We start from the raw sequence: 27,150 nt of genomic DNA, 5'->3' as shown, positions 1-27,150 counted from the left end.
AGGCCGCGTCCTGAGCCGCTCAGCTTTGCCGGCTGGCACGTGGAGGCTCTGCGGGCGGGCCCGGCACTTCCGTCCACACTGCGGGGCTCCCGTCTGTTTTTGGCGCTGGTGTAACTCCGTGAGGCGGTCTGCTCTTTGGAACACAGATGCCTCACTTGACCAGAAAATAGAGGCGGGTGGGAACCGCGGCCACTCCTTTCCTCGGTAGTAGGGCTGCTCACTATCTGACTCTCATGTATTGTCAGATGGACCTGCTGCTCTGGGAATGGGCCCCTTTCCGACCAACGGTAATCAGTTGAAGCCGTGTGAGGGCAGGTGTTCTCCATGGGGGCTTCTCCTCGCTGTTGGGGAAGGTGGAGGGCAGGTGACACCTTGTGCCCAGGCTGCTGGGATGTAAATTGCTACACCTCCTGGCAGCGTCACTTGGAAAAAAAGGCATCAGGAGCCTTAAATGTAGCCCGTATCCCTTGGCACTAACGATGCACTTGTAGAAATACTACTGCTCACGGCCACGTGTTTTAGAAAACTGGACAATTGGAAGTTGTCAAAACGTTCGGAAATCGAGGAAAGGTTAAATAGAAATCCGTGTAAAGAAATATATGTGGTGGAAGGCTACGCAGCCTTGGGGATCAGTGGTTTTAGAGCAGGGGTTGGCAAGCTTTTTCTGTAAAGGGCTGCAGAGCAAGTGTTTCAGCATGTGTTTCAGTGGGTCACATGGTCTCTTTCCGACCACTCAGCTCTACCTCGGTTGCGTGCAGCCATACACGTGAGCAAACGGGCGTGGCTGTGTGCTGCCAAAGTTCTGTGTATAGAAATGGGCAGTGGGCTGGCATTTGCCGACTCCTGTAGTGGAACAGTACGACGTGACAGCGGTAATACGGTCATGATTTTAAGTTGAGATACATAAGCACGGAATGTTGGAGAGGAAATTTCCTTAAAAAAGACTAGTCATTAAAAGTAAATTGGGCTTCGTTAAAGTCAGGAACTTCTCTTCATCCAAAGACATCACTAGTAGGGAGAAAAGGCAAACCACGGGGACGAGGAGGAGATGCTTGCAACAGGGCTCACGTCAGCCTACATGTGGCAGGTGCTTATGCATCAGGAGGAGAGAGGGGGACCACCTGACAGGGGAGGGAAAGGGGCTGCACTCAGATGACGTACACGGCATCCTTCGATCCACTGGAGATGCAGGTGAAAACTACATTCTGATAGCTACCTCCGTGAACCCATCGGGATGGCCAAAATGAAAAGATGTCTGATACCAAGTGTTGGTAAGGATGTAGGGCAGTGGGCGTTCCCATGCGCTCCGAATGGGAGTGTAATCGCTTTGGAAGATTCTTTAGCAAAACCTGTCAAAGATTCTTTAGCAAAACCTAAAATTCTTTAGCAGAACCTAGTAGTTCTGTTCCCAGGTATATACTTAACAAAATGCGTATCGTGCATTATAAAAGGCAGGTACAAGAGTGTTTATCACAAAAACCTGGTAACAACCCAAATGTCTGTTAACAGACGGATTTTGTACATGGAGATATTATGCAACAGTGAAAATTTTATTTTATTGTTTTTTTATTTTTGGCTATGTCAGGTCTTAGTTGCGGCACGTGGGATCTTCGTTGCGGTGTGCTGGCTTCTCTGTAGTTGTGGCATGCGGGTTTTCTCTCTCTAGTTGAGGCATGCAGGCTCAGTAGTTGTGGCACGTGGGCTTAGTTGCCCCGTGACATACGGGATCTTAGTTCCCCGATCAGGGATCGAACCCGCGTCCCCTGCGTTGGAAGGCGGATTCTTTACCAGTGGACCACCAGGGAAGTCCCACAACAGTGAAAATTAACTACTGTTTTTGTGTTACAAAATGAATGAATTTTTCAAACATAATGCTGAGTTTAAGCAACGAGCCAAAAAAAGATTCTATGTATATAAAGTTCAGAAATAGGCAGAATTTATCCAGGTGTCAGGAGTCAGGGAGGTACCTCTGACACCAGATCAGGAGGTAAGGGTCAGTGGTTGGAAGGCTCCCAAAGGGCCCTGAGACAGGTTCAATCTACGATCATTCACACACACTTTTTGGGAGCGCACGTGCACACACACGTTATGTTTCAGTACAAGTTTATTAAAAAGTTTAAATGCTGTGATCCAAATGTGATAAAACAAATGTGCATGAGTGTGTAATCTGTAATACAGAGCAAATGCTAATGGAGATGCCTTAGAGAACTAAAGGGGATGCGTGTGCTCACACAGCTGAGAAGATGCGGCTGGACTTAGGCTGATTTCATCATCAAGGCGACTGAGCTCAGCTCCTCTTGAGTCAGCTCTTCATGGTGGACCTGCAGCTCGTGGTTCTCCCTCGCGGTCACAGAGTGGCTGCTGCAGCTCCAGACTGTGCACATTCTCTTTGATTCACAAGCAGCAGCACAGAAGGCCCCGGGCCTGGCTTTTGTGCCTGCATCAGGTCCCCCCTTTACCCCTGAGCCTGCCGGTCACTGGCTGGTGGGATGGTGTAGCTGTTTAGCTTATTAGCCCATCAAGACCTGTCCTGAAGGAAGGGGATTACCCACCTTCAGGTGGCACATGGGTTGAGACTAGGAAGACGCAGTTCCCAGAGGCTCTTCAGGGCTCTGTTTGAACAAAGGATGCATAGATGTTTAGCAGTAAGCACAGTGACGTTGACTTGGGATGTGAAAGTGCTTTAAAACGCAGAAAGCACTGCAGGGGATGTATTGGTTCATTTTTCACTCCTACATGAATGCACTCAGTGAAAACCTGGGTGCCTGCCATGTGGCTGGTACAGTGAGGGGCTGGCTCTGCAGAGCCTCGTGCCAGGTGCTGCTGGGGCGCTGTGTGAGCAGCCTCTTCAAGGGTCAGGTCTAGCCTCTGGAGGGAGTGACGCTGAAGGGACACTCGAGGGATAGGCTTTAAACGTTAGGAAGAAAGCAAGGAGAAAACACTTCTTACACGGGACGCAAGGACCGCTAAATATAAAAGAAAATCTTTGTCCATTGGACTTCATGAAAATGTGAACCTTCTGTTGTTTGAGACATAAAAAGGCAAGCCACAGGCTAGGAGAGTATAATCACAGTGCATATATTTGACAGAAAGACTCGCGTCTCGAATGTATACAGCACTCATAAAACTCACTAAGAAGACAAGCAACTGATTAAAAAACTGGGCAAAAGATGTGAACAGACGTTTCACCAGAGAAGAGAGGCAGTGGCAGAAGGGTTTGTGAACAGACGCTCAACATCATGAATCATTCGGGAAATGAAATTAGAAGCCCTCGACAGAGTGACTGATATTAGAGGTTGACAGTACTGAGTGTCAGGGAGGGTGTGGAGCATCTGAGATTCTCAGGCATTGTTAGTTGGGATGGAAAATGGTATCATCCTTCTGGGAGAGGATCTGGCAGTGTCTTAGAAAACTAAACATACACCTACATTGTGACCCAGTAACTCTGCTCCTGGGTATTTACTCAGGAGAAATCAAACTGTATATTCATAAAAATCTTGTGCAAGAATATTTATGACAAGCGTTATTTAAAATAACTCCAAACTAGAAACAACTCAAATGATCAGCAAAGAGTGAATGGCTTAACAAACTGGTAAATAGCCGTACCCTGGAAATTCCACCTGGGGAGAAAGAGGAGGCCACTGTTGGTTCCTGAAAGAATCTCAGAAGACAGCAGGCTATCATACGGCATTTGTCTTTCCCTTTCCGACTTACTTCACTTAGTATGATCATCTCTAGGTCTATCCACGTTGCTGCAAGTGGCATTATTTCGTTCTTTTTTATGGCTGAGTAGTATTCCATTGTATATATGTACCACATCTTCTTTATCCATTCATCTGTTGAAATCTAAAATATGGCACAAATGAACTTATCTACAAAACAGGAACAAACTCACAGACATAGAGAACAGACTTGTGGTTGCCAAGGGGGGTGGCGGGGAGGGAAGGACTGGGAGTTTGGGGTTGGTAGGTGCAGCTTATTCCATATAGAATGGATGAACAACAAGGTCCTACTGTTGAGCACCGGGAACTAGAGCCATTCTCCTGGGATAAACCATAGTGGAAAAGAATATAAGAAAAGAGTGTCTATAGGTGTATAACTGAGTCACTGCTGTACAGCAGAAATTAATACAACAGTGTAAGTCAACTATACTTCAGTTAAAAAGAAGCCAGCAGGCCGAGTGAAGGAAACCTTGCCCCCAGGCACAGGTCCACATGATTCCACTTACGGGTGATTCTAGGGCGGCAGCCGCGACCTGTGGGGAAGAGGGGGTGGGGGGACCGCAGAGGGCACTGGGGCGGTTTTGGGGCTCATTCTTCACTGCTCCATTCTTCACGGGGGCAGCTGTCGCACGGCTGTACCCCTTTGTCAGATGTCATGGAACCGTTTCCTGAAAAGAGGCACCTTCTGTTTTATCTCTGGTGTGGTGGTAATGTTGGCTGAAAAGTAGAAAATGTAAGACAGGAGTCTGGGCTCTTCACGGCCACCCTTTGCTGCCTGCCGGACCCTTTCTGAGTCTGTATTGGGCCTGCGGCTGCCAGAGCCCAGGAGTCTTTGGAGAAACGAGAAAATGTGCATGAGAATTTACACATATGTGTGCGTACACACACACACACACACACAAGCATACGCACGTGTATGTATATATATGCATGCGTATATGTGTACGTGGACACACACACACACACACACACACACACACACACACGTATAGTTGTAGGGCCTACACGCTTCTGAGCTCTCCATGGTGTCCGAGGCATTTAGAGAGGGGCCTTTCATCTCTCAGTTGTGCTGTAGATGAGCGCGGTAAATGCCAGCCCGCTGCGCCGGCTCCGGCCCACTCCTGTACGGCTGCAGGTGGAGTTCCATCACCTCGGTGGAGGCTGCAGATGCCTGAGCCCAGACCCCATGGAGTGCGGTTGGGGGTGATACTTCCATGGGGCTCAGCTCACTGCTTTTCTTTGTGTCTCTTTCTTCACAACTCATTTGTCCTCCCCTCTGTGTCAGATTTCAGAGCGCCAAGCTCGTTTAAGATGTGAGCCTTTGGGGCTTCCCTGGTGGCGCAGTGCTTGAGAGTCCGCCTGCCGATGCAGGGGACGCGGGTTCGCGCCCCGGTCTGGGAGGATCCCACGTGCTGCGGAGCGGCTGGGCCCGTGAGCCATGGCCGCTGAGCCTGCGCGTCCGGAGCCTGTGCTCCGCAACGGGAGAGGCCACAACAGTGAGAGGCCCGCCTACCGCAAAAAAAAAAAAAAAAAAAAAGATGTGAGCCTTTTGATTACAAACTTCTTTCTCACAGAGACTCCAGGAATTACCATTAACCGTATGTACTTTTCTTGTTTGTTTTTTCTCACGCAGGGTTACCTTCCTGCCAACGTAGACCGAAGACCAGCCACGCTCCAAAGAAAACAGAAAGAATATTTTGCTTTTATTGATCACTATTATGATTCTAGGACGGATGAAGTTCACCAGGACACATACAGACAGGTGGGGATACTTCTTCTTTTTCTTGTCACTTGAGCCACTCGGTGACGTCTGCCTTCTTGGAGGAAGTGGTTTATCTGGTAAGTTCCTGATTGGGTCACAGATCTTTATTTTCTAGTAAAGAAATAAACTTGAAAGCAAATAATGGTGAATTCCCGCTGATGCTAGCACCTTGCGCATCTCCAGTTCCTTCTGCAAAAGTGGGAAGGGGGCTCTTAATTGGAGCCACAGAACAGGTAGCCCAGACCCCTCGCCGTGCACTGAGATCCTCCCCGCCGACCCCCGCCCCGCCCTGGGTGGAGGGTGTCTTGTGACTCAGCGAGCGGCCGTCTCACCAGAAGGTCAGGAGCACACATTTGTCTGGGTCGGGTCCGACGTGTGAGTCCCCTGGGCCCCGTGGGCCTGTCCGCTGCTGCTGTCAGGGACGTGATGTAGGTCGAGGGGAGCCGTGCTGCTCGGCTTGGTTCTGCAGACACACAGTTCAGTCCATGGCAGAGGTGTAGCCAGCTTATAAGTTTGCTCTTTAGTTTAATACAAAATGGGTATAATTATGGCTTCTTGAATAGTCAGTTGACAGTGTGCATGATGGGAAAGATACTTAAAATTGATTTACGGTTCATGGTGTATCCAGAATTTGCTGTGAGAATCCCTCGAAGCCTTTATAATTCTCGTCTTCGTAATTTGTGAGAATTCAGAATGGTTTGTGCTGCAGTTGAACCACCTTTTGGTGGTTAGGAATGGGTAGCACTGCCTCGTATCCTGACATGAACTTCTGATTTTCCTGATGCGTGTCAGTATGGAGTATTTCCTCTTGGAAACCCGACCACTAGGTGAATGAGAGTTGCCGAATTTTTCCCCCTCAGATGTGGGATACCCACATCTCCTTGTCAGTTTGGTGTAGCACTGTCAGAAGGTCCAAGACAGGCCTTAGCACTGATTGCTGACCACAGGTTCTTTAAGTTAAATGGATTGCTGAAAGGCATCTTCCCCACACAGACACGTGGCAGCTCTGCAGGAAGAGTGACTCGTTTGGGGGCGGGGGGGAGATGGGGCGGGGGACCCGCTTCCGTCACCTCCCAGGGCGGGGCCTTCTCTGCGTCTGGCCCCTGCGGCCCACACTGGGGCTTGTCCTCTGTCTCCCACCCGGGCGGCTCCCAGGCCACACGGTGCTGCCACCCGTCACTCTGGGAAACTGATTTGTGATACAGATCGCATTTGGATTGGATTAGGGAAATACTAGCTTACCTGGTTTGTTTTTCTACTTCACTGGTTTTAGGGAATGGGTACATTTGGTATTGTGTTGCATGTATTTTTGCTGTGTGTGGTTTTTTTTAAAAATTTATTTATTTACTTTTGGCTGCGTTGGATCTTTGTTGCTGCGCTCGGGCTTTCTCTAGTTGCGGCGAGCGGGAGCTACTCTTCGTTCGGTGTGCGGGCTTCTCGTTGCGGTAGCTTATGTTGTGGAGCACGGGCTCTAGGCGCGTGGGCTTCAGTAGTTGTGGCATGCAGGCTCAGTAGTTGTGGCTCATGGGCTCTAGAGCGCAGGCTCAGTAGTTGTGGTGCACGGGCTTAGTTGGTCCGCGCCATGTGGGATCTTCCCGGACCAGGGCTCGAACCTGTGTCCGCTGCATTGGCAGGTGGTTTCTTAACTGCTCCGCCACCAGGGAAGTCACTTTGCTGGTTTTTATTCCAAAAAAAGACGCCCAAAGGATGGCACGAGCGTCTATCAGCAAAATTTACCAGGCTGCATTCTATTATGAATTTCTTGAGGGAAAGTTAATTAAAAATGGGTTGCATAGATCTTTATTCATTACTGTGACAGGTAATAAAAAGCTCCCGTGTTACTGTGAGTCCCCCAAATGTTCCTCCATTACTGTAATGGAGCAGTGTGAGCTGTGGCAGTGTCTCCCGTGGGCCTGCTTGCTTTGTGCTGCGCACACACGCCTCTTGGAGGTGGGCCCTGGGCCGTCCTGGCGCGGCCGCTTCAGGCGCTCTGTTTAGCTCAAGGTGGAGCCGGCCTGGGTTTGGGGCTTGGGCACCCTGGTCTCTCCCTGCTGCCCGCTCACGGTGTTTGACCCATGAACTGACCTTAGCCGGCCGTCTGCCCCGAGGGGTGTGGCCCGGCCTTCCCACAGCACTGGGAGGCCGCAGGAGGCCAGGGTCCCCTGTCTGCTTCCCTGTCCTTTTTCTGTCCTCTGTTCATTTGAGTCCTGTGTTTACTCTTTGGGTGAAGATGTCCCATCCACAGCGCACAGAGTCGGTCAGAGCTAAAGGTTCATCTGTATGTCCTCCCCGCTCTGCGGGTTCTGCAGACTTCGTGGCCGCCCGACCGGCTCAGTCCTGTATGGGGGGCGGGGCACACAGAGCCGCTGCTGGTGTGCACCATCCTGTCGCCCAGCGAACGCACGACGGGCAGCTCTTCTGTCACGTGGGCCGTGCTGGCCCTTGGTGTGCCGGGGACAGACGCGTGCCCACGTGACTCTGATGGCATGTGATCAGTGCTCTGAGGGCGACCTTAGGGGACGCCCTGGTCAAAGGCTGAGAAGGTTCAGGGCTCCCGCTAGTGGCCAGCTGCAGCCTTCCGACCCCACCAGCCTGGAAAGTTCCCTCCTGTCCTCCCCGTCCAGGCCTCCTTCCCTCAGCTTGCTAGATTCCTCCCCGCGTTGCTCGGTGGGCTTGAGAATGCTTATTTCTTGCCTTCTCTGATGCCGCCTCCTCTCCTCTCTAACTGTGCTTCTCACTCTCCCTGCCGCCTCATCGTCCACGCTCCCTCAGCACTTCAGTCTGCTGGCCCCTGGCCCAGTTTGTACCCTGAGCAATCTCATCCCCTCCCTTGGTACCACTGATGGGCAGCTGATTTCCAGGTTCTCCCCTGAGGGAAGAGCTCAAGGCGGGAACCTGTGAGTGCGAAAACAGTTCCCACGTCTCAGAGCCGTGCAGCTGATGGAGCTCTGGGGGCTGTTGATCCGCCTTCTTGTTGGATCTTCCCCAGTAGCCCTTTGAGGGTCGTGGCAGGTGTCTAATAGGCGAGGATGCTGAGCCCCAGAGCCTGGTGAGGGACCCAAGGCCACGGTGCTGGCGAGGCAGGGTGAGGAGACTCCCAGGCCCTGTGGACCTCAGAACCCTCGTGGTCACGGGCAAGGACGGGGGATGAACCTGAATCGTAGGCTCCCCACGGCGTTAAGATGTGCACGCCTTCCCTCGGCCTGTTTGGGCCATTTTCCTGGGTTGCAGGGGATGGTGATGGTGTGTTGGCCGCTGTGGGGTGCTCGTGTAGGGCGTTGAGGGCCGGCCTGGATGCCAGCTCAAGCCCTGAACGACCGTACTTGGTCGCGTCTTGAACCCGCAGCTGTGCTGCTCCGCGGTGTGGGGACTTTGTCACGACTCTCGTGTCAGATGGTGGTCAGGCGGGGATCGGCTGATTCTACCAGAGGTTTTTAAATGCGTCCTCTGAAAAGTGCCCTGGGTCCCCCAAGGATTTTGTAAAGTGGAGAAAACTGTGGCCGGGGTTCGAAGAAGAAGCCGTCCCAGTTGAACACTTGTACACTGTTGATGTGCTTGAGTCGCTCCCCGTGTCAGAGGCTGGAAGTCAGTGTTTGCTAATTGCTGTGGATCCTGTTACTGCATAGCCGAGGGCCTGCTCTGCTCCTAATCACGCAGCCGCCACTGGGCTGGAAAGCGTGGAACAAGACTGTCGTGCTAGGACCGGGGGCGGGGAGGGGGGCCCAGGCAGACGGAACCTGCCTCTCCTCCACGGGAGAACACGTGACACAGAATTTGTCTTCTCAGAGAGAGCAGAACGAGACCCGGAGCAAATCCGTTGCTGCTATTAAGTATCACCCTCTAATCATACTGCCTGTCATGCTGTTCAGCATCTTTTAAAATACATGTGTCTTTCTCTTCCATCTGCAGATCCACATAGACATCCCTCGAATGAGTCCTGAAGCGTTAATACTTCAACCCAAAGTGACAGAGGTAAGAGCTGGGATCCGGAAGTTCCCTTTCTTGGAGGGAGATGGGTGCCCACCGTCCTAGTGGCTCTACCCATGGCAGGTGTGGGGATGGCCCCTGGGGACAGAATCGCCAACCGGAATTGCTAACTGTTCTTTAACTATTTTGATTGTGCAGCACTGGTGTGTACAGAAGAACTTAGCTGGAGTTGTGTATGTAGTTTACCCTCCCGAGTCCACCACCCAGTTTAGAACCGAGACGCCCACTCGAGTGAGACTGCTAGTGTGGAAGCCGCCTGCTGTTCTCGCTCGTCTCCAGGCCCCTCCCCAGGAGATGACCTCTCTCCTGACCCGTATCTGCGATTCTTCATGCCTTTAATACATGTCACGCGACACTGGGAAAGCCGTGTTCTGGAGCCGGATCATTCCTCTGTGTAGTCTAATCTCTGCAACTTGGCTCTTTTCATCTACATTATTTTCTTAGATTCAGCTAATCTCTGTGTCTAGTTGTTATTTAAATATTCCACACTTTCTGTTGCCTTTTTTCCTGTTGGTGGACATTTGGGTTGTCTCTGTGGTTTGCTGTTGGGAATAGTGTTGCCTGGAAGCTGCAGGTACAGTTATGCAGATGCCCCCGGGCAGGGATTTCTCAAGAGCGTTTACGAAGAAGGAAGATTGTTGCGAGGTTGGCTGTCAGCCTGTTGAACTTTCCAGATGACGTCAGGACGCTCCCCAGTGGGTTGTCCTGATTCAGCTCTCTCCCCTGTAGAGGACCAGCCGTCCTGGTGCTCACACCCCTGCCAGGTCTGGGTGTTGCCAGGCTTCTCAAGTTCTGTCTCTGGTGGGCATCCTTCACTTTCTTTTCTCTGATCACGCGTGGAGTAAGCATCTCTTCATGTATTTATGTGCTTCTGTGTCCCCCTTCAGGGAAATGCTTGTTCCCACCTTTGCCTGATTTCTTGTGTGGTTGATCTAGTTGTTTGTTGGTTGTTGATCTTTATATATTAGGGATTCTAATTCTTTGCAGTTTGTATATGGCAGATTCCTCCTCCTACTCTGTGGCTTGTTTCTGACACTTTCTTCTTGATGGCTGTCATGATCGGAAGTTCTCAGTTTTCGTGGCATTGAACTTACCCATCTCTTCTATTAGGGTTAGCTTCCTGAGGAGATCTTTTCCTACCCAGACATCCTCAAGCCATTCTCCCTCCCTTATTTTCACCTCAAAGTTATAAAGTGTTAGCATTCACACCTGTTTTAATTCATCTGTATCTGATGGCTGTGTGTACTGTGAGGTGGGAATCCAGCTTAACGTTCTCCTGTGGTGGCCGGTCCAGCTTATCTCCCCACGTTTGCAGTGTCCCTCTGTTCATGCCATTTCCACATTCGCGGAGATCTGGTCTCTGTTTTGTCCCAGTATTCGAGTTACCTTCATTCATTCAGCTTCACCCTAAGTCTCAGTATTTGGTAGGAGGTGTTCACACCCCCTCTTCCTCTTCAGAAGTGATCAGGTCATCTTAAGGCTTTGCTCTTCCACGTAAGTCCCAGAGTCAGGGGGCCAAGTTTTTCTCTCTCTCTCTTTTTTAAAAATATTTATTTATTTTCCTTATTTCTTTTTGGCTGTGTTGGGTCTTAGCTGTGGCGTACAGAATCTTTTCGTTATGGCGTGTGGTCTGCTCAGGCTTCTCTCTAGTTGCGGCGCTTGGGCTTCTCTCTAGTTGCGGCGCTCGGACTTCTCTCTAGTTGTGGCGTGCGGGTCTTCTCTCTCTAGTTGTGGTGCACAGGCTCCAAAGCGTGTGGGCTCTGTAGTTTGCGGCACGTGGGCTCTCTCGTTGAGGCACGCGAGCTCAGTAGTTCTGGAGTGTAGGCTTTGTTGCCCCGCGCCATGTGGGATCTTAGTTCCCTGACCAAGGATCGAACCCGCATCGCCTGCATTGGAAGGCGGATTCTTTACCACTGGGCCACCAGGGAAGTCCATCTCTCTCTTTCTCTCTCTCTTTTTTTTTTTAATTGAAGTATAGTTGATGTACAATATTATATGTCACAGGTGTACAATGTAGTGATTCATAATTTTTACTCCATTTATAGTTATAAAATACTGGCTATATTCCCCGTGTTGTACAATATGTCCTTGTAGCTTATTTTATACCTAATAGTTTGTACCTCTTAAACCCCTCCCGTATAGTCCCTCTCCCCGCTGGTAACCATTAGTTTGTTCTCTATATCCGTGAGTCAGCTTCTTTTTACTAGTTGGTTGTATTTTTACAAACTATTTACTAGTTTGTTGTATTTTTTAGATTCCATTCTTATTGGTTTTTAATGTGTGTTTGACTTAAGATTGGAATTGCACAGAATCTATAGGTCAGTTTGGGAGAATTGACATCTCTATGAAATTTAGTGTTCATTTTCATGAACATGCTAATTCCCCATTTTTTAGGCCATTCTTTAATGCCTTTCAATGAAGTTTTAGAAGTTGTTCCATAATAGGTCCTGTGTACATTTTATTAGATTTATTCTTAGTTGTCATATTTTTTGTTGCTATTATAAATGGCATCTCTTTAAATTGAATTTTCTTGTTGTTTTAAATGTTTGTTTTGCATCTTGATTGCTCCAGTAAATGCACTTTTAAACTTTGATATCTCTTGTCTGTGCAGTAAGTTTGTTAAAAAGAAATTCAGGATTATTAAAGCCAACGTGCTTTAGATTACAGAACACAAAAGGAGAAAATTGGTTTTCCACACAGAAGTAGTCATTTTGAGGTGCTGGACGGGCGTCTGCCGCCCCCTCGGTGGGGAGGTCGTCGGCGGTGCATCGGCGGCCCCCTGTGCTTGGCTTTCTCTTCGTGGTCCAGGTTGGGGCTCTAGCTCCCTCCCTCACGCTTGCATTCCAGCAGTAGGAATGCGAAGACGCAAGACACAAGACACGAGGGAGAAGAGCAGCCCCTCCCATAACATAGGTTCTGAGAGAAGCTGCTTGTAGTGCTTTGGCTCGTATCCTACGTGCTTGTCCTTGGCTGTATGGAACCAGGAAACGTCACTCTGATTTCACTTGGTCTTGTGCCCCTATAAAGTCTGGGCTTCTCATGACTCGGGAAGAAGGGTTTCTGCCGTAAGCGTTTCCCCCAGTCTGTCCGCGCTTTGGTTTATTCGTCCAACAGGTGATGCCCGCTTCTGCTCTGGATGTCTTTTCCCCCCTCCCTTCCCCTTCCCCTCCTCCCTCCCCACTGTCCTCCTTTTCTCCTGTCAGCATTATTGACGGCTAATTGACACACAGGAGAATTCACCTGTGTTAAGCATACAGTCAGATTAGTCTTGACACCTGTGTGTAGGAATGTACCAGCCGCTGGAATCATGGTGTGGACATTTCCACCGCCCTGACAAGTCCCCTCGTGTCTCTTTGCTGTCAGTCTCCCGCCCCCTCCCCCTGCCCCTGGCAATTGCTGATCTGCTTTCTATCCCTAGACTTTTGCTTTTAAAGCATTTCACAGAAAGGGAATCATACAGCTTACAGACTTAGTGAGTGGCTCCCCCCTGACCTGGACAGGGCGTGGACGTTCAGCCCTGCTGTTCACGGCACCGCTGAGCAGGGCCGTCTTCCGGGTATGTGTTTGCCCAGTCACCAGTTGGTGGGTACTGGGGTCCTTTCCAATTCTGGGCCATTACAAAGGACATTTGCTCTAAACCTTCACGTATAAATCTAGGGAAGGCATCTGTGTTTTCCCCTCTCTGGTAAGTGCCTAGGTGTGGAGTTGCTGGGCCGTATGGTATGTTTATACACTTTCTAAGAAACCTCCGAGCCCCTTTCCGGGGTGGCCGTGCCGGGCCGCCATGCTTGGGGCGCCTGGTCGCTCCGCATCCTTTTGTCGGTTCTTGGGATTTGCCAGCCTTTTTTAGCTATTTTGAAAGCAGGTGTGTCGCGGGCTGTTACGGGGTCACAATTCGCATTTGTCTGCTGACTGTGGGTGTCGAGCGTCCTTTCATATGATGATTTGTCACGCTCAGAGCTTCTTTGCTGAAGCGTCTCTTCCATTTTTCGCTCACTTAATTGCTTGAAAAACCTTTAGCCCGCCTGCCCCTGGCCTCCCTTGGACCTTCTGAGTCAGACTCCCGGGGTGGAGCCTGGAAGTCCCCACCTGAAGGGAGGCCACCGAGGGAGGGAGGGTCTTTGCGGAGGTAGGACCTCCTGGGGTAACCGCTAGAGGCTGCGCCACCTGACCTCCCCAGGGACCTGGGGCCCAGCTGCTCCTGGGTTGGGGCTGCCCCCCGCCTGTGCTCTGCTCTTCTGTCTCCGCTGCATCTGAGCAGACCTTCTGTCTGTCTCGTTTTCAGTCCTAACGCAGGTGCCTCAAGCGGCGCACGGCACAGAGCAGCTGTGAACAAGTACTTGTTTCGTGAACAGCTGTCTGGATTCCTCCTTCTCTCACCTGTGACCTCAGGTGTCTGGTTCGGAGACGCTTTTCCCCACGACCCTGGCTGGTGTCCCAGCCCCTCTCCTGGCTTTCACTCACGCTCTGGCTGTCTCACGGTGCTTGTCGTCCGGTCGGGTTTGTCTTCTTGTTGGTGAGGTCTCACCCCACCTGTGTGTCAGCTCCCTGGGGGCAGGGCCGTGGCTTGGTGCCTGGAGCGTTGCCTGGAGCCTCATGGGACTCAGGAGGTTCTGTCGAAACCAGTAATTAATCTTTTTATCCAGCGCTGTTACTTGAAAGTAAAATTCGTAACTTTTTTGCCACTTGCTCTTTTTATCCTCTGTCCGCCATTGAATAAACTCAGCCTATTACTTGGGAGAACACGGACTGGGACCCGAGGCCCTCTGGCCCTGTGATTGGTGCAGGGAGCTCATGGGAAGAAGCTCTTTCAGATTTCGCAGCTGGGCCTTTTCGCTTGATAAGTTCATCATCTACGGGGTCACTTCTCCTCCGTAATTGTTATATTATCTACCCTCTGGTTATCTGCTTCTTAGAGCAGTTTCACAAATTAGGGAAAGTAGATGCTTTTTCCAATTAGCCGTGGAGAAGTGATGTCTCATTACATTTAAACAGACACAGAGGATAATGAAACACGCAGGCCTTTTAGACACATTATGTACCGTTCTTCCAGTTGGTGTGATGAGTTTTCCGTGGCCCTGAAGGATGGTCATTTTCCAGGAGGCAGGTGCCAGTGGAGCACAGACGTGTTCATGCTGGACTCCTTCCCTGACTGTGAACTTTCTGTAGACAGACTTCCCGACCGGAGCCTTTGCGTGGAGAAGCGTGGGCCCCGCGGTGGACGGGAAGAAAAGCCCGCTTCCGAGGAGCAGGCGTTGGCTCTGTCCACGAGGATCCGGGCCAACCTGAAGAGGGTTTTGGCATTTGCACGTGCCGTTCCTCTGCCTGGGGGCCCCTCCCCAGCCTACTCTGCTCGGCAGCCCCCCGAGCTTGCCAGCACCCCCTCTCCTGCCCTGGCTGGCCCACCGCGCCCACGTGCTTCCCGCGTGTTGTCCCGTGTCTCTGTCCCCTGAGACTCAACCAGCCTCCACGCTGGTTTTGGCCCCCTCTGGTGCCTAACGGACATTGGTGGGCTTGGGTGGGTGAGTCAGCTGTCTTGCTGGGATTCTGGCCGTGGCTGTCTCTTCTCACGCTGCAAGCTCCCCAGGGCACGGCCTGGGTCTTTCTTCTCCTGAGGCCTGGCATGTAGCATGGTAAGCGCTTGCCAGATGTTGGCGGGACGCATGCGTTAAACACGCACTCCTCCTGGTGTGAGCGTTCTGTACCGTGGGGCCCTGAGCCTGGGGCGCTGCCGGGGCTCAGTGCTCTGCGAGTCCACGTCTTCTTTCTCCTCCTCTCTTCGTTCGGTCTCATAATTCATCTTTTTTTTACTTCAGAGGTGGGGATGCATTTGTGAGAGCCTGAGAGATACAGATTTGTTATAGAATCAGTTCATTAAACTCTTCTGGTGTATATTTTGGGGATCTAATCCATAGATCTTTCCTTTTTTGTCCTTTTGGTTTTATGGTAAAATAGAGCAGAAAGATTTCTATAATATATATGTCCAATTTAAAGAAAAAATTAAAAATTAGCTTCCATGTACCCACTGTCAGGCTGAAGAAATAGAACCAGACTGGTCATTGAGGTCCCTTCTCTGTCCCTCTGCAGCTGTGTCCCTGTCCCCCAACAAGTAACTGTTCCCTTGAATTTTGGTTATTTTCTTGCTTTTCTGTATGGTTTTATGACACGAGTTTATGTGTGTGTGTGTGTGTGTGTGTGTGTGTGTGTGTTTCGCCTGTTTTTAATCTTTGTTTTTAGTGGAACTGTGCTGTCTGTACTCATTTGCCATCACTCTTTATATTACAGAGTTAAGGTTCTAAGCTCCATCCACCGATGCTTGTCGTGTAGTTCATTTTCACTGCTGTGTAGTATTCCCTCGTGTGTTCCGTGGTTTGTTGATCCAGTCCAGTGTTGATAAACATCTGGGTTATGTTCATTCTTGTGCTTTTTCTCAGAATGTTGCTGTGAGCATTCCGAGTCCCTGTGCACAGGTCTGAGGGTTCCTCTGGGGGGTGTACCAGGGAGTGGCCCCAGGGGCCGGTGGTGAGTGCCCAGTGCTGCCCCCTCCCCTGCACTGGGAGCTGTGAAACCGAAAGGCTCCCTGACTGCCTGGGTCTCAGGGTGCTGTTCACTTCCGATCCTTTCACTGCTGATCACGTTAAGTATTTTTTCTTAGGTTTCTTAGGCCATTTGATTTCCTCTCTTGGGAAATGCTTCTGCCCCTCTTTCTGCTGCATCTTTTTGTTTGTTAGTTTATCCTCCTGATTGTAGGAGTTCCTGATATAATCTGGATACTAATTCTTTTTTGGAAACATATGGATACATATATCTTCTTTTAGTTAGTAGGCTGTTTCTTCACTCTCCTTGGTGTGAACAGCAATTCCTAATTTAACAAAGGCAGTTCAGCAGTCTTTTCCTTTATGATCAGGCCTTTTTGCGTACTGAGACATCCTTTCCAACCTCACGATTTCAAAGAAATCTTATATTCTAAGAGTTTTAGAGTTTTGCCTTTTACCTTTAGGACCGTAATCCATTTGGGATTGACTTTGCATGGAGTTTGACACAGCAGCCCCATTTCTTTTAAAATCCCCCACGTGGATAAGTGGTTGTGCCCCTTGCCCTCATGAGCTATCATACAGCAGCTGTGTGTGGGCTCCTTCTGGGCTGGCCTCTCTTCCCCTGGTCTGTCCACCCATCCCTGTGCCATCTTCATCCTGTCTTGGTTACATGGTCTTGATGTCTGGTAGGACAGGCCACCCAGGCCTGGCTCTTGTTTCTGGGCTACTCATGACCTTTTGCTTTTGAAGGTAAATTTAAAATCGTTGTATTTCATAGAAATCTCAGAAATTACATAGAATCTGTTGAACAGTTGGAGAAAATTAATACTCTGTTTTTGCATTTAGTTATTCTGATCTTTTAAAGGACCATACCTCCCTAAATATATTACACAACTTACTAAATTTATTCATAGATACATTTTAAGCAAATAGCGTTTTTAAAATTTTTAGTGGCATTGTCTAATTTTTTATTGACAGTATATGGAAATGCAGGTGACCTTTGTAAGTTAATTTTGTATCTGGCAAACTTACTAATCTCTTTCATCAATTCTAATATTTTGTGTGTAGATGTATTTGAGTTTTGAAAGAAGTTAATCATATTACTTATGAATAACGGTAGTTTCGTTTTTTTCTTTCTGTTCTGTATATACATGCTTGGCTTTTTCTTTTCCTGCTGGCCAAGACTTCCACTACAGTATTGAATATTAGTAGTGAAAGCAGGCATCCCGGCGTCATTCCGATTCTAAAGAAGTCTTTTAACATTTCTTCTTCTACTTAGGATATTCACTGTAGATTTTATAGATACCTTATGTTAAGGATGGTGCCTTGCTTTTCTCATCGTTTTAAAATCCTAAATTCCTGTTGAGATTCATCATGTCCTTTCCCACATGTCATCGAGAGGAGAATAGGTCTTTGCTCCTTTATTCTGTTGATATGGTAGATTTTATCAGTGGGCTTCCTAGTATCGAGGTGACTGTACATTCCCGAAATAAGTCCAAATTGGTCAGGGTGGATTTTTTTACTGCCTCGTGGGATTAAGTGTCATAACATCTCATGTGCCGAACCGCCAGGAGGGGAAGCCTGGCCTCTCTTTAAATGGAAGAATGCCCTCTGACCAGTGTCTGATTCCTCAGTTGTGCTTTGATACGTGGTCCCATCAGCTGTGCCGAATATTTGGTCTGGTGACGTGTGTGACACTGTGACGTTTTGTTCGAAGGTGTCGTTTCTTTTCTGTACTTCAGTTTTGAGTGTGATGAGACGTCTGTGCTTTGCTAACCTATCCAGACAACTGACTTGAGCACAAGATGTGGGACGTAAATCCCCACGTTTGAAGGGGGTGAAGGTGGAGTAATCACAGCCAAATGTGGCGTTGTTGCTTGTTCCGAGAGTGCTGCGTTATTCATTGTGTTGTAGACCTATATTCAGTGTGTACTTTATGTGGTATCTGGGTGCCTGTTAATCTACATTTTAGATTTGTTATAGACCGTTATTCTTGTTTCATTCATCAGATGTTATAATTCGTACGGGGGAAGGTTCCCTCAATCCTGCTGCAAGCACTTGTGTTGTAAGTATCTCTTCTTTCTGAGCCCACACGGCTCCTGGATCTCGGGAGATATAAATCCCACAGATCTTCTCAACAGAGCTGTATGTTTTGCAGCTCCTCTCGTAGAAATTAACTCCACGGTGCTCTATACGCTGTGAAGTCGTGTTGCCGATGCATATGGTAGAATTATGATGTTTTCACATTTCTGGAATCAGGTTTTCTTCCTAAGTAATCATGAGCACAGCGACATTTTCAATTTCAGTTTCAATATATTTCATTTCTTAGAATGCAAAACGTCTCAGCTCCCCGAGTGCCCTGAGTTACTGGCATCCTGGTCCTGCCTTGGGGGCATGTGGAGGGCCTGTGATAAGGTTTACACAGTGAGGACAGAAAGAGCTGCCAGGAGGGGGCCTCCTGAGCCCCTCCCCAGAGCCCTCTGTGGGAGAACGCTGGAGCTTTTTAGGAAAAACCTGGCATGACGCGCAGGTTTCTGAAGTTGGGCAAGCAAACTGGGGATGCCTGTCGCATTTTCATTTTTTTTTAGCCCTGATGGTAATAGTAGCAAGTATTTTAATTATTGTCGTTGAGTATAAATTGCTCTGTTGTAGAAAAGATACTTGAGGAAGAGTTTAAAGTTTGAATGACTTTTAATGAATTCTTCCTCTCTAATAAAGACAAGAGCGTCAGGAATGTCAACAGAACTTTAAGAGCGAATAATAACCAGTGCGTATCCATCGCTAGAGCCGTCTTGGATCCTTCTGTGTTTTCATTAAACACATCCACACACGGAGGGCATCCTTTCTTTATCGGCAGATAATACCTCTACTTAAACCCCCAGCACATTCATTTAAATGGGAGTTAATGTGCTGTGACAGGTCTGACCCCCTCTCCGTGTCTGTTATTTCTTGAACTCCCCTGCGTCTGCTAATAATAGTCTTGTGCAAGTGAATGCATTGTTTTCACCTTTCCTGTGACAGCTGTTAATGAAATACCTGGATTTTGGACATACCGAGTCCTGGGGACCGTGGCCCCTGAAGAAGCGCCAGTGGCCAACTGCTGGGCACGTGATGGCTGCGGTGGGCCCCGTCCTCGGCAGCATGCGGCGGAGGCCCTGGGGCACAGAGTCCGTTTGTGTCGTGCCAACCCTGCTCCCGCTGTGCGTGGCCTTGGGGAGGATGACCTGGAGGCAGGGCCGTCTGTGGGGACACGAGTTTGGAGGGGACACCGAGCTGCTGAGGCCAGCCGGCTCACGGTCTGGGAAGCCTCTCCTTCCTGACCTGGGCCTTCGGGCGCCTTGCGGCCAGGAGGCCCGCATCCCCGACTGGCCGGCACCCCTCCCTGGTGCACCTGTGGCCCAGCTGCCTCTGCCGCCGCCTTTCCCCTGGGCCCGGAGTGCTGGGCTGACTGCACGGTGAAGCCCCGCGGCCCTGGCTGGAGGGGGCTCGTCCTTGCAGGGGGGCTGCAGGGAGGGTGCAGACTGGGCTCCTGCCGCGTGGCCCGCCCGGCCTGTGCCATCCCAGGGTCCCCCTCCGTCTGGAGTCCTGGCCCGGGGCTGCTGGCTTTTGACCCCTGATGTCAATGACCCATCACCTCTTCCCACTTTGTCTTGGGGGACTCAGAGTGGCTCTGGCCTCTGGTCTGGCCTCTGAGCCGGGCCTGAAGTTGCTCTGAGGATCTGGGCATGTCGGGGCCCTTGGAGACAGGGGTCCCGGCAGTGGGCTGGAGCCGGCTGTCCCCACGTCGGCCCTCCTGGGGCTGTGCCCGCTTGGTGAGGTGGCCTGGGCGGGGAAGAAGGAGTGGGTGTCCTTTGTGAGGTTCCTCTCTGTCGTTGTAGCTGAGACTCGGTATCAGAGGCCCTGGAGAATCGGATGGGACCCGGGGAAGGGGGCGGGGCAGGAGGAGAGAGTGTGCTCCCCGCTGGCCTCTGCAGACACGCCGGGGGACCCTGTGTGTAACTCGTACCCCTTAAAGCATGTTACAGTTTGGGGAAAGCGGTGCACAATCAGTGGCTTATGTTTTGTTTTGTTTTGATTTGTTTTTTAACCAGTCTGAGAGCAAAAGCTTAGAAATGGCTCGATGCATTCATTCTTTGCAAAATAACCGTGCCATTGTTTGATGCAGGTGTAGGAGTCCCTCAGCACGGGCCGCTCTGCGCTGGGGCCGGGATTGCTGTTGCTCCGTCAGGGTCTCCGTGTCTGATCTGGGGAGAGCTCATTATGACGGCGGCGAGGGCAGGGCACAGTGACCTCAGGGGAGCCCTCCCTTCACGCTGCTGCCCGAGTGCTCGCACGGTCGGAGCGCCTTCCCGGGCTGCATGGCGGCCTTGCTGGGAAACGAGCCGAGGGGCTTCCAGAGGGAAGCAATGGGGACCCCGGGGCCCGTGGGCCTGTGTCGGATTAATGGGTGGGGGAGTTTTTCAGTGACGCTAAGTGACTTCGGCTGGAATCAGTGCTACTTTTTGTGATTTCAAAGCAAAAGCAAAGCATGCCCCTATGAAGTGATTTAAGACAAAAGATACAGAATAAATCAGTCAGTGGAAAGGAAACAACAAAGAAAAAGAAACGCTGCACCCTTGCAGCTCGGCTGTGGTTTCCGATGGCAGGCGGCGGCCTCCTAATCGGCATCACAGCCTGGTCTGTCGTGACTGCCTCTCTGCCCACAGCCTTTAATGAGTAAGTTAACTGTGCCGCCGATGGGTTTAGGTCTGTCCCGGGTGTCCTGCAGCAGCCCTGTCTCCCGGGGCCACCGAGTCCAGTGTCCCGCTCCCGTCCCACTGGCACCCGGGGAGAGGGTCCGGGAGCAGGGATGGGAGCGGACAGAGCCTGGAGGCTGAGCCAGCCGGACAGCTCAGGGCGGGCACGCAAGGGGCAGACGTCGGAACACGTGGTCTTGGCACATGGGTCCCGGAGGCTGGAGCTGGGGGCCCGGGGCACGGCCAGGGGCACGAGGGAGCCTCGCTGCCTTGCGGATCCTGCAGGCCCTGCCCCAGCCAGCGCCCTCCCTTCAGCCCCCCTCAGCTATGGGCAGGTCAGGACTCGGGGTTCCCCCCGATCCTTTTGGGTTCATGTTTTCCGTGTCACCAGGCATCCTCTCTGTATGGAGATCTCTTCTACATTATTACAGTCAGTGGAGTTTTTTCCTTGAAGTCTAGACGGGGCTCATCTCTCTGTCAGCTTCTGCCTGCCCCTCAGCCAGATGCTGCTTCCTGTTTGGGGCTGGGGTGGCTGGTCCCAGAGCAGGGCTGGAGGGGACGCCTGGGCCAGGGGACTCGCCCGTGAGGGCAGGTGCGGGGCCTGGGATGGGTGGTTGGCTTGTCTGGGGTGGAGGCTGCCTCGGCCTCCTGGTGTCCTCAGCACGGCAGGACCGTTACCATTGGTCCTTGTGATCTGTGAAAACCTCAGGTTGAATTTTTCTCATTAATTACTTCGTAAGAGGAGGATGACAGTGGACCCATGATTCCTAAAATATTTGAAATTACATAAATCATTGATCCTATCTAGAGAATTGTTCCTGTTATGCGTGGGGCGTATTAAATTTGGATGTACATACTTGCTTTGTGAACGGGGTAAAAGGGATGGAGATTGGGTGATTTGGGGGGAGAGGAAGCTGCTCCTTGAAACTGACGAAGATAAGCTCTTGGAAGAGAGAGGCTGAAGGAGGTTTAAGCAAGTGGTTTACCTTTTCTTCCCCCTCTCCCGCCCAGAGATGCATAAAGCACGGGAGTTGTTCTTACTTTCTAAATTAATAGCTACTGTTATAGGGAAATAACGTGCAAGAAGGCGAGAGGCTCTAGGTGCAGCCTGCTGGCTCTGATTACGTGAGGAAGTAGGAGCGCTTGCCCAGAGCAGATGGCAGGTGAAGGGCACGCAAGCGTCAGAGCCACCGGGGGTGTTATTTATTGGCATCGAAGCTGTGAGGGCTCCAGGTCTCGGCAGCGGCCGGGTGCCTGTGTGGCATTGGGGCACGTGGGCATGGAGACGGCTCGCAGGTGGCATGGTCCCCGAGGAGGGCGCGCGGACCCGGTGCTGGCGGACAGTCGCGAGTGCTTTGCCCGGCCTCCTGCGGTAGATTCTGTTCACTCTCGGTCCTTGACTTGTGGCCTGGAAGCAGGGAGACCTGTGTGTGGATAAACAGAAAGTTCTCTGTGCGTGGAACCAGGCCGTCTTGCGAAGGCCGCTGACCCCGCTCCTCAGGCACGCGTGGCGCCTGAGCCCTGCCCGTCCTGCTGCCTCTTGCCGTGGCTGTCTGTCTGTCTGTCTCTCTCTAGGAGGCTCCTCTTGTCGCCTCCTTCCCTCTGAACAACTCCTCGTCAGCCTCACAGCCCTGTTTGCCGTCGCCTCCTCTCCGAAGTCTCCCTGCACCAAATGCCCCCACCTCCTTCCCCTCCATGGAGCTGAGTCTCCCCTCCCAGGCCATTTCCCATCTTACACAAGTGGGGGACCTTGACGTCCTGACTGGCTGGCATCTGAGGAGCCAGGTCTGGAGCACTGCTTCATGGAGAAACAGAATGGGAAAAGCCAGTCCCAAATCCAGGAGACACCCCGGGTGTCGTCTGTCCAGAGAGACCCCAGGCGGGAAGGTCCAGGTGCCCCCTGATGGCAGAGAGCTTACAGAACAGAGGGGAGCGAGGGCTGAAAATGGAGGGTGGGGGACCTTACTCATATACACGTCCGTTCAGCCAATGGAGCGCCATTCAGCTACATGCCAGGACCGAGGGCACAGAAGTGAGCGAGAGAGAAGACCCTTCCTGGGGGGGCGGGGCTTCCGTGGAAATGGGCGGGGCTTCTGTGGAAATGGGCGGGGAAGAGGATCTGCCGCCTCAATGGGGCGTAAAGGATGCTGTCTTCCATGAGAAGGGTTTGAGCTAAGATCTTATACTGAAAATCACGGTGGCCATGGGAAGTTTGGGAGAAGGGCATTCCAGGAAGAAGGAACAAGTAAGTGCAAAGGCCCCGAGGTAGAGACAGAAGTGGGCGCAGTGTGAGGGGACCCGGTGGAGGCCACGAGGGGTGGTGGCGTCACGGCTAGGGGTCTGCTTTTTCCCTCAGAGTCAGGGAAGCCCCGGGGCTGGACGTGTGACCTGATGTGTTCGCATCTCAGCAGCCCCTGTGCCGCTCCATGGGATGGTGAGTACAGGTGTCAGCAGGGCGACCAGCCAGGAGACCGGGGGCCGCTGGGCCTGCCGCGGGGGCCTAGGTGAGGGGTGGAGGTGCCTGGAGGGCACGGTGCTGCCCCTGCGGTCTAGGCCTGACCTCAGGGCCTCATGGCCCCAAAGCCACGTCTCTGTGGCGGCAGGGCCGGGGTTTGCACCTGGTCTGCAGGCCTCCGGGGCGTGCTCTGCTCGCTGCCGCAGCCTGCCTGCCGCCTTAGAGGCCGCTTGCGTTTTATGCTTGAGGCACCCGGCCCTTTATTTGCACATTACTGGGGTAAAGTTGTAAAAATATAACTTCCAGGTTAAATCTAAGGGGTTTGAACTGACAGCTTGCCTTAGCTAACAGGAGCTCCGAATTCTACATTTTTCCTCAAAATAATACAGTGCACCCTTTCCAAGTGCCTTAACATCAAGGCTGGCGCCAGCTGCCAGAGGCCCAGATGGCTGGTTTCTCTCCTTGTGGACGGCGCCGTGGACGTGCCTGACCTCTGCCTGTTCCCTGAGGGGGATGCTCAGCGCCCCCCCCCGCCCCCCGCCCATGCCCTGCAGCCTGGCTCCGGGGACTGATGGTTCTGGGGTTCTCTCTTTGGGTTCCTTGTGGGGTGTTCGGGGGAACTAGTTCATCTCAGGACAGCCTGCTCTGGACTCCCCACAGGAGAAGCTGGGCCAGTGGAGGCTTTGCTTTGGGCCTGAGTCAGGAGCCCCGGCCAGCCCAGCCCCCCTGCAGCTGTCTCAGGCCTTTTCCGGCACCAGGAACAGTCCATTCCAGTCGCCTGCACAGGTGCTGAATTGTTTGCACTGGACAAGACTCGAGCGCCCCGGCCATTCCTCTCAGGGTAAAGCCGGCCACGTCATCTGTGCCAAATGGCTTCTCTTGGTGCCAGGGCCGCCGAGGGCAAAATGGCATTCATGCTTGTGAGCAGGTTTAGGAGTGTGTGTGTGTGTGTGTGTGTGTCACAAGCCCTCTGAAAGTGTGAGGCTTGTTAACGGACTCCCACGGCTTAAATTACCACTTGCCAGGAGGATGAGATTGCAAAGGAGGGGAGGTCTCTGTGCTCCGAGCTCTGGCGTGTCCTTCAATCCACATGTGCACGCTCTCTCTCTCTCTCTCTCTCTCTTTCTCTCCCCCCCCTCCCTCCCTCCCTCCCTCCCTCACACACACACACACACACACACACACACACACACACACACACACCTCAAACCCCTGCTGCATGGACGGCTCCCTGCTGGACCTCAGGCAGGTGCAGATAGAGCTGATGCAGACTTTCCTCACCAGGAGCTCATAGTCTTTTCTGTGTCTTTCTTACTATAAAATTCTAATTTCTTGGTCTTCTCTTCTTTTTCGATTCATGTATGAAAACAACTCTTTTATCCTAAAGCATAGCTGTGGTGGCCCTTTCTAGGCTGTACAAGGCCCCCATTTAGTCAGACCAGCAGGGTGGAATCCTGGCTCTGCTGCTCACAGGCTGTGTGACTTTGGGGAAGTTGCTTAACTCCTCTGTGCCTCAGTTGTCTCCTCTGTATTAGTTATGTCTTGCTTCATAACAGCATTGCCACAAACCTAGCTTAAAACAACACACATTTATTCACATTTGTTGTCTCAAAGTTTCTGCGGCTCCGGAGTCTGGGCAGGTCTTAGCTCAGGATCTCCGCAAGCTGCAGTCAAGGTGCTGTCTGGGCCACAGCCTCATCTGAGGCTCCCCTAGGGAAGGGTCTGCTTCTAAACGGCCCTGGCTGCTGGCAGAATCTGGGGGCTTGTAGGCTGCAGAGCTGGGGGTCTCGGGTTCTTGCTGGCTCTCAGCCCCACTCAGTTCCTCGGCACGTGGCCCTTTGCACGTGCAGCTCATAGCTCAGAAGCTGGCTTCGCGGAAGCCAGCGGGGGAGAGTGTCTCCTGGCAGGCTGGGTTATGATATTTGGATGTAATCCTATCCCCTTGGCTGTATTTGGTTGGTTAGAAGCAGGTCACAGGGCCCTGCTCAAACTCCAGGGGCGGGCGTCCCAGGAGGTGTACAGGTGGACCCCCTGCCTGCCGGTCATCTTTGGCAGACTGTGCAGCGTTGGATGGAGGTCTGCCAGGGCCCCAGTGAGCGAGGAGATGCTCAGCTGACCTTTGCTGCCCCTCCTGCCCTCGTGTGGCCAGCCGTCCGGGCCTCCCATGCCTGTCACTGCTCCTGCATGTTGCGTGTAGCCCCCGTCCACCCTCCCCTGCTCCTGGCCTGCAGGGCTCCAGGCCCCTACAGAGCTTCCTGACGAGCAGTCCTGGGGTTCTCCTGCCAGCGGAGCCTGGGCTGAGGGTGCCTTACCCTCCCAGCCTGTCCGCACCCAGGCCGCCCCTGCACGCGCAGCCCTGCCGCCCGTCCCTGGGCTTTCCTCGTGCACACGCAGCCAGGCGGGGCCGTGGCTGCCGCATGCTGACCTGTGACTGAGAGGTGCTGGGGCCCGAGAGGGGTGCCCGCACGGACCCCGCCTGCTCGTGTCCTCGGCTGCCGCCGCCCTGGCTGGCGGGGTGCTGCTCCCCGCGTCACCGAGGGCGGTGCGCCTGATGCTGCAGCGTGAGGACACCACCTGGTGCTGTCTGTGGGAGACAGCAAATGGCGGACGTCGCTGAATGATTTTGGTCTTTTGATCTGACTTATATATTCAGTGCTGGCCGGAAAGCTGTTGACTTAAAATGACAAATGTGTGTGGATAGAGAGCATGAACGTGTTGCTCACTCAGCAAACATTTACCAGGTGCCCCTGTTACAGGTGCTGGGCCGAGCTGCCGCCTGATGAACGGGTGGTTCCGTTGTGGTTCAGTTGGAAGAACCCCAGTGGACGAGTGCTAGGGTGGGGTTTGGGCGGTGGCCTGGGATCTAGGGCCGCTCGTGCCCTGGTTGACCTCCCCCGTCTGGGCGCCAGGCCCCTCGCTGTAAATGCCGGAGCTGGTGGTGACTTGGGGGTGTCTAGACCACAGGCCCGGTGATGTGTAGGAATGTAGGCAGTATTCGGAGGGGTTGACCTCCTTGGGTACAAACATGCTCGGCTTTGCGAGGTCGGCCCGTTTGGAAATGATGTGAGTCATCCTCTGTTGGCACGCTCGCTGGTCCAGCCTGCGCTGGTGGGAGGCCCAGGAGGGCGGCGAGGCCTGGCCCAGTGGCAGGAGCCCGGGGTCGGGGAGCTGGCGGTGGGTGCGTCACTGAAGGGAGGCGGTTCGGCTCAGTAGGGACGCTCTGCCGGGTGGGGGACCCGGGAAGGCTCCCAAGCAGGAGCGCTTGGCTCTCCCAGCAGGCTGGGAGGCACAGGTGGCAGCACAGTCTCCATCGAGGGCTGGGGCTTAGCTGGAAGCCAGGTAAACAGGGGGAGGGACAGGCTCTCTAGGCAGCGAGCCCGGCACGCGCGTGCGCGTGGCTGAGGGCGCTGTGTTGCGCCTGGCGAGATCCCTCTCCTGAAGGAAGGTGGAGGAGAGGGTGGCGTGAGTGAGTGTGTAGCGGTCGGGAGAGAGGTGGCCCCCGGGTTGTCGGACGGCTGGCGGGGGCAGGGGTGATGGAAGACGCCGGCCTCCAGATGCTGATTGGTCTCCGGGGGTTTAAGAGGACATCTGTCATGTCACTGACGTGTGGAGTCCAAGAAGTAATACACGTGAATGCATAAACAAAACAGACTCACAGACATAGAAAACAAACCTATGGTTACCAAAGGGGAAGGGAGGGGGAGGGATAAATTAGGAGTATGGGATTAAGAGGTACAGACTACTATCGTAAAGCAGACAAGCAACAAGGATTTGCTGTATAGCACAGGCAGCTGTATTCAGTATCTCATAATGAGCTATTCAATATCGTGGGAAATAATCTGAAAGAAAATCCATTAAAAAAACCAACCAAGCTCAGAGATGCAGAGAACAGATTGGTGGTTGCCAGAGGTGAGGGTTGGGGTGTGTGTGTGACATGGGTGAACGGGGTCAG

At 52.3% G+C, this 27,150-nt stretch overlaps 1 protein-coding gene across 1 annotated transcript in view; it reads left to right on the top strand.

Moving 5' to 3' along the window:
- Positions 1-27,150, top strand: part of TBC1D22A (TBC1 domain family member 22A) — a 319,915-nt gene that overhangs the window by 111,349 nt on the left and 181,416 nt on the right. The window contains exons 6-7 of the mRNA XM_060165087.1: positions 5,356-5,484; positions 9,394-9,456. Of these exons, the coding sequence (XP_060021070.1) occupies positions 5,356-5,484; positions 9,394-9,456 (192 nt within the window). The remainder of the gene's footprint in view (positions 1-5,355; positions 5,485-9,393; positions 9,457-27,150) is intronic.

This window comes from Lagenorhynchus albirostris, chromosome 11, assembly GCF_949774975.1.
Source record: "Lagenorhynchus albirostris chromosome 11, mLagAlb1.1, whole genome shotgun sequence".
NCBI lineage: Eukaryota > Metazoa > Chordata > Mammalia > Artiodactyla > Delphinidae > Lagenorhynchus > Lagenorhynchus albirostris.
This window is presented reverse-complemented; position numbering and strand designations above follow the sequence as displayed.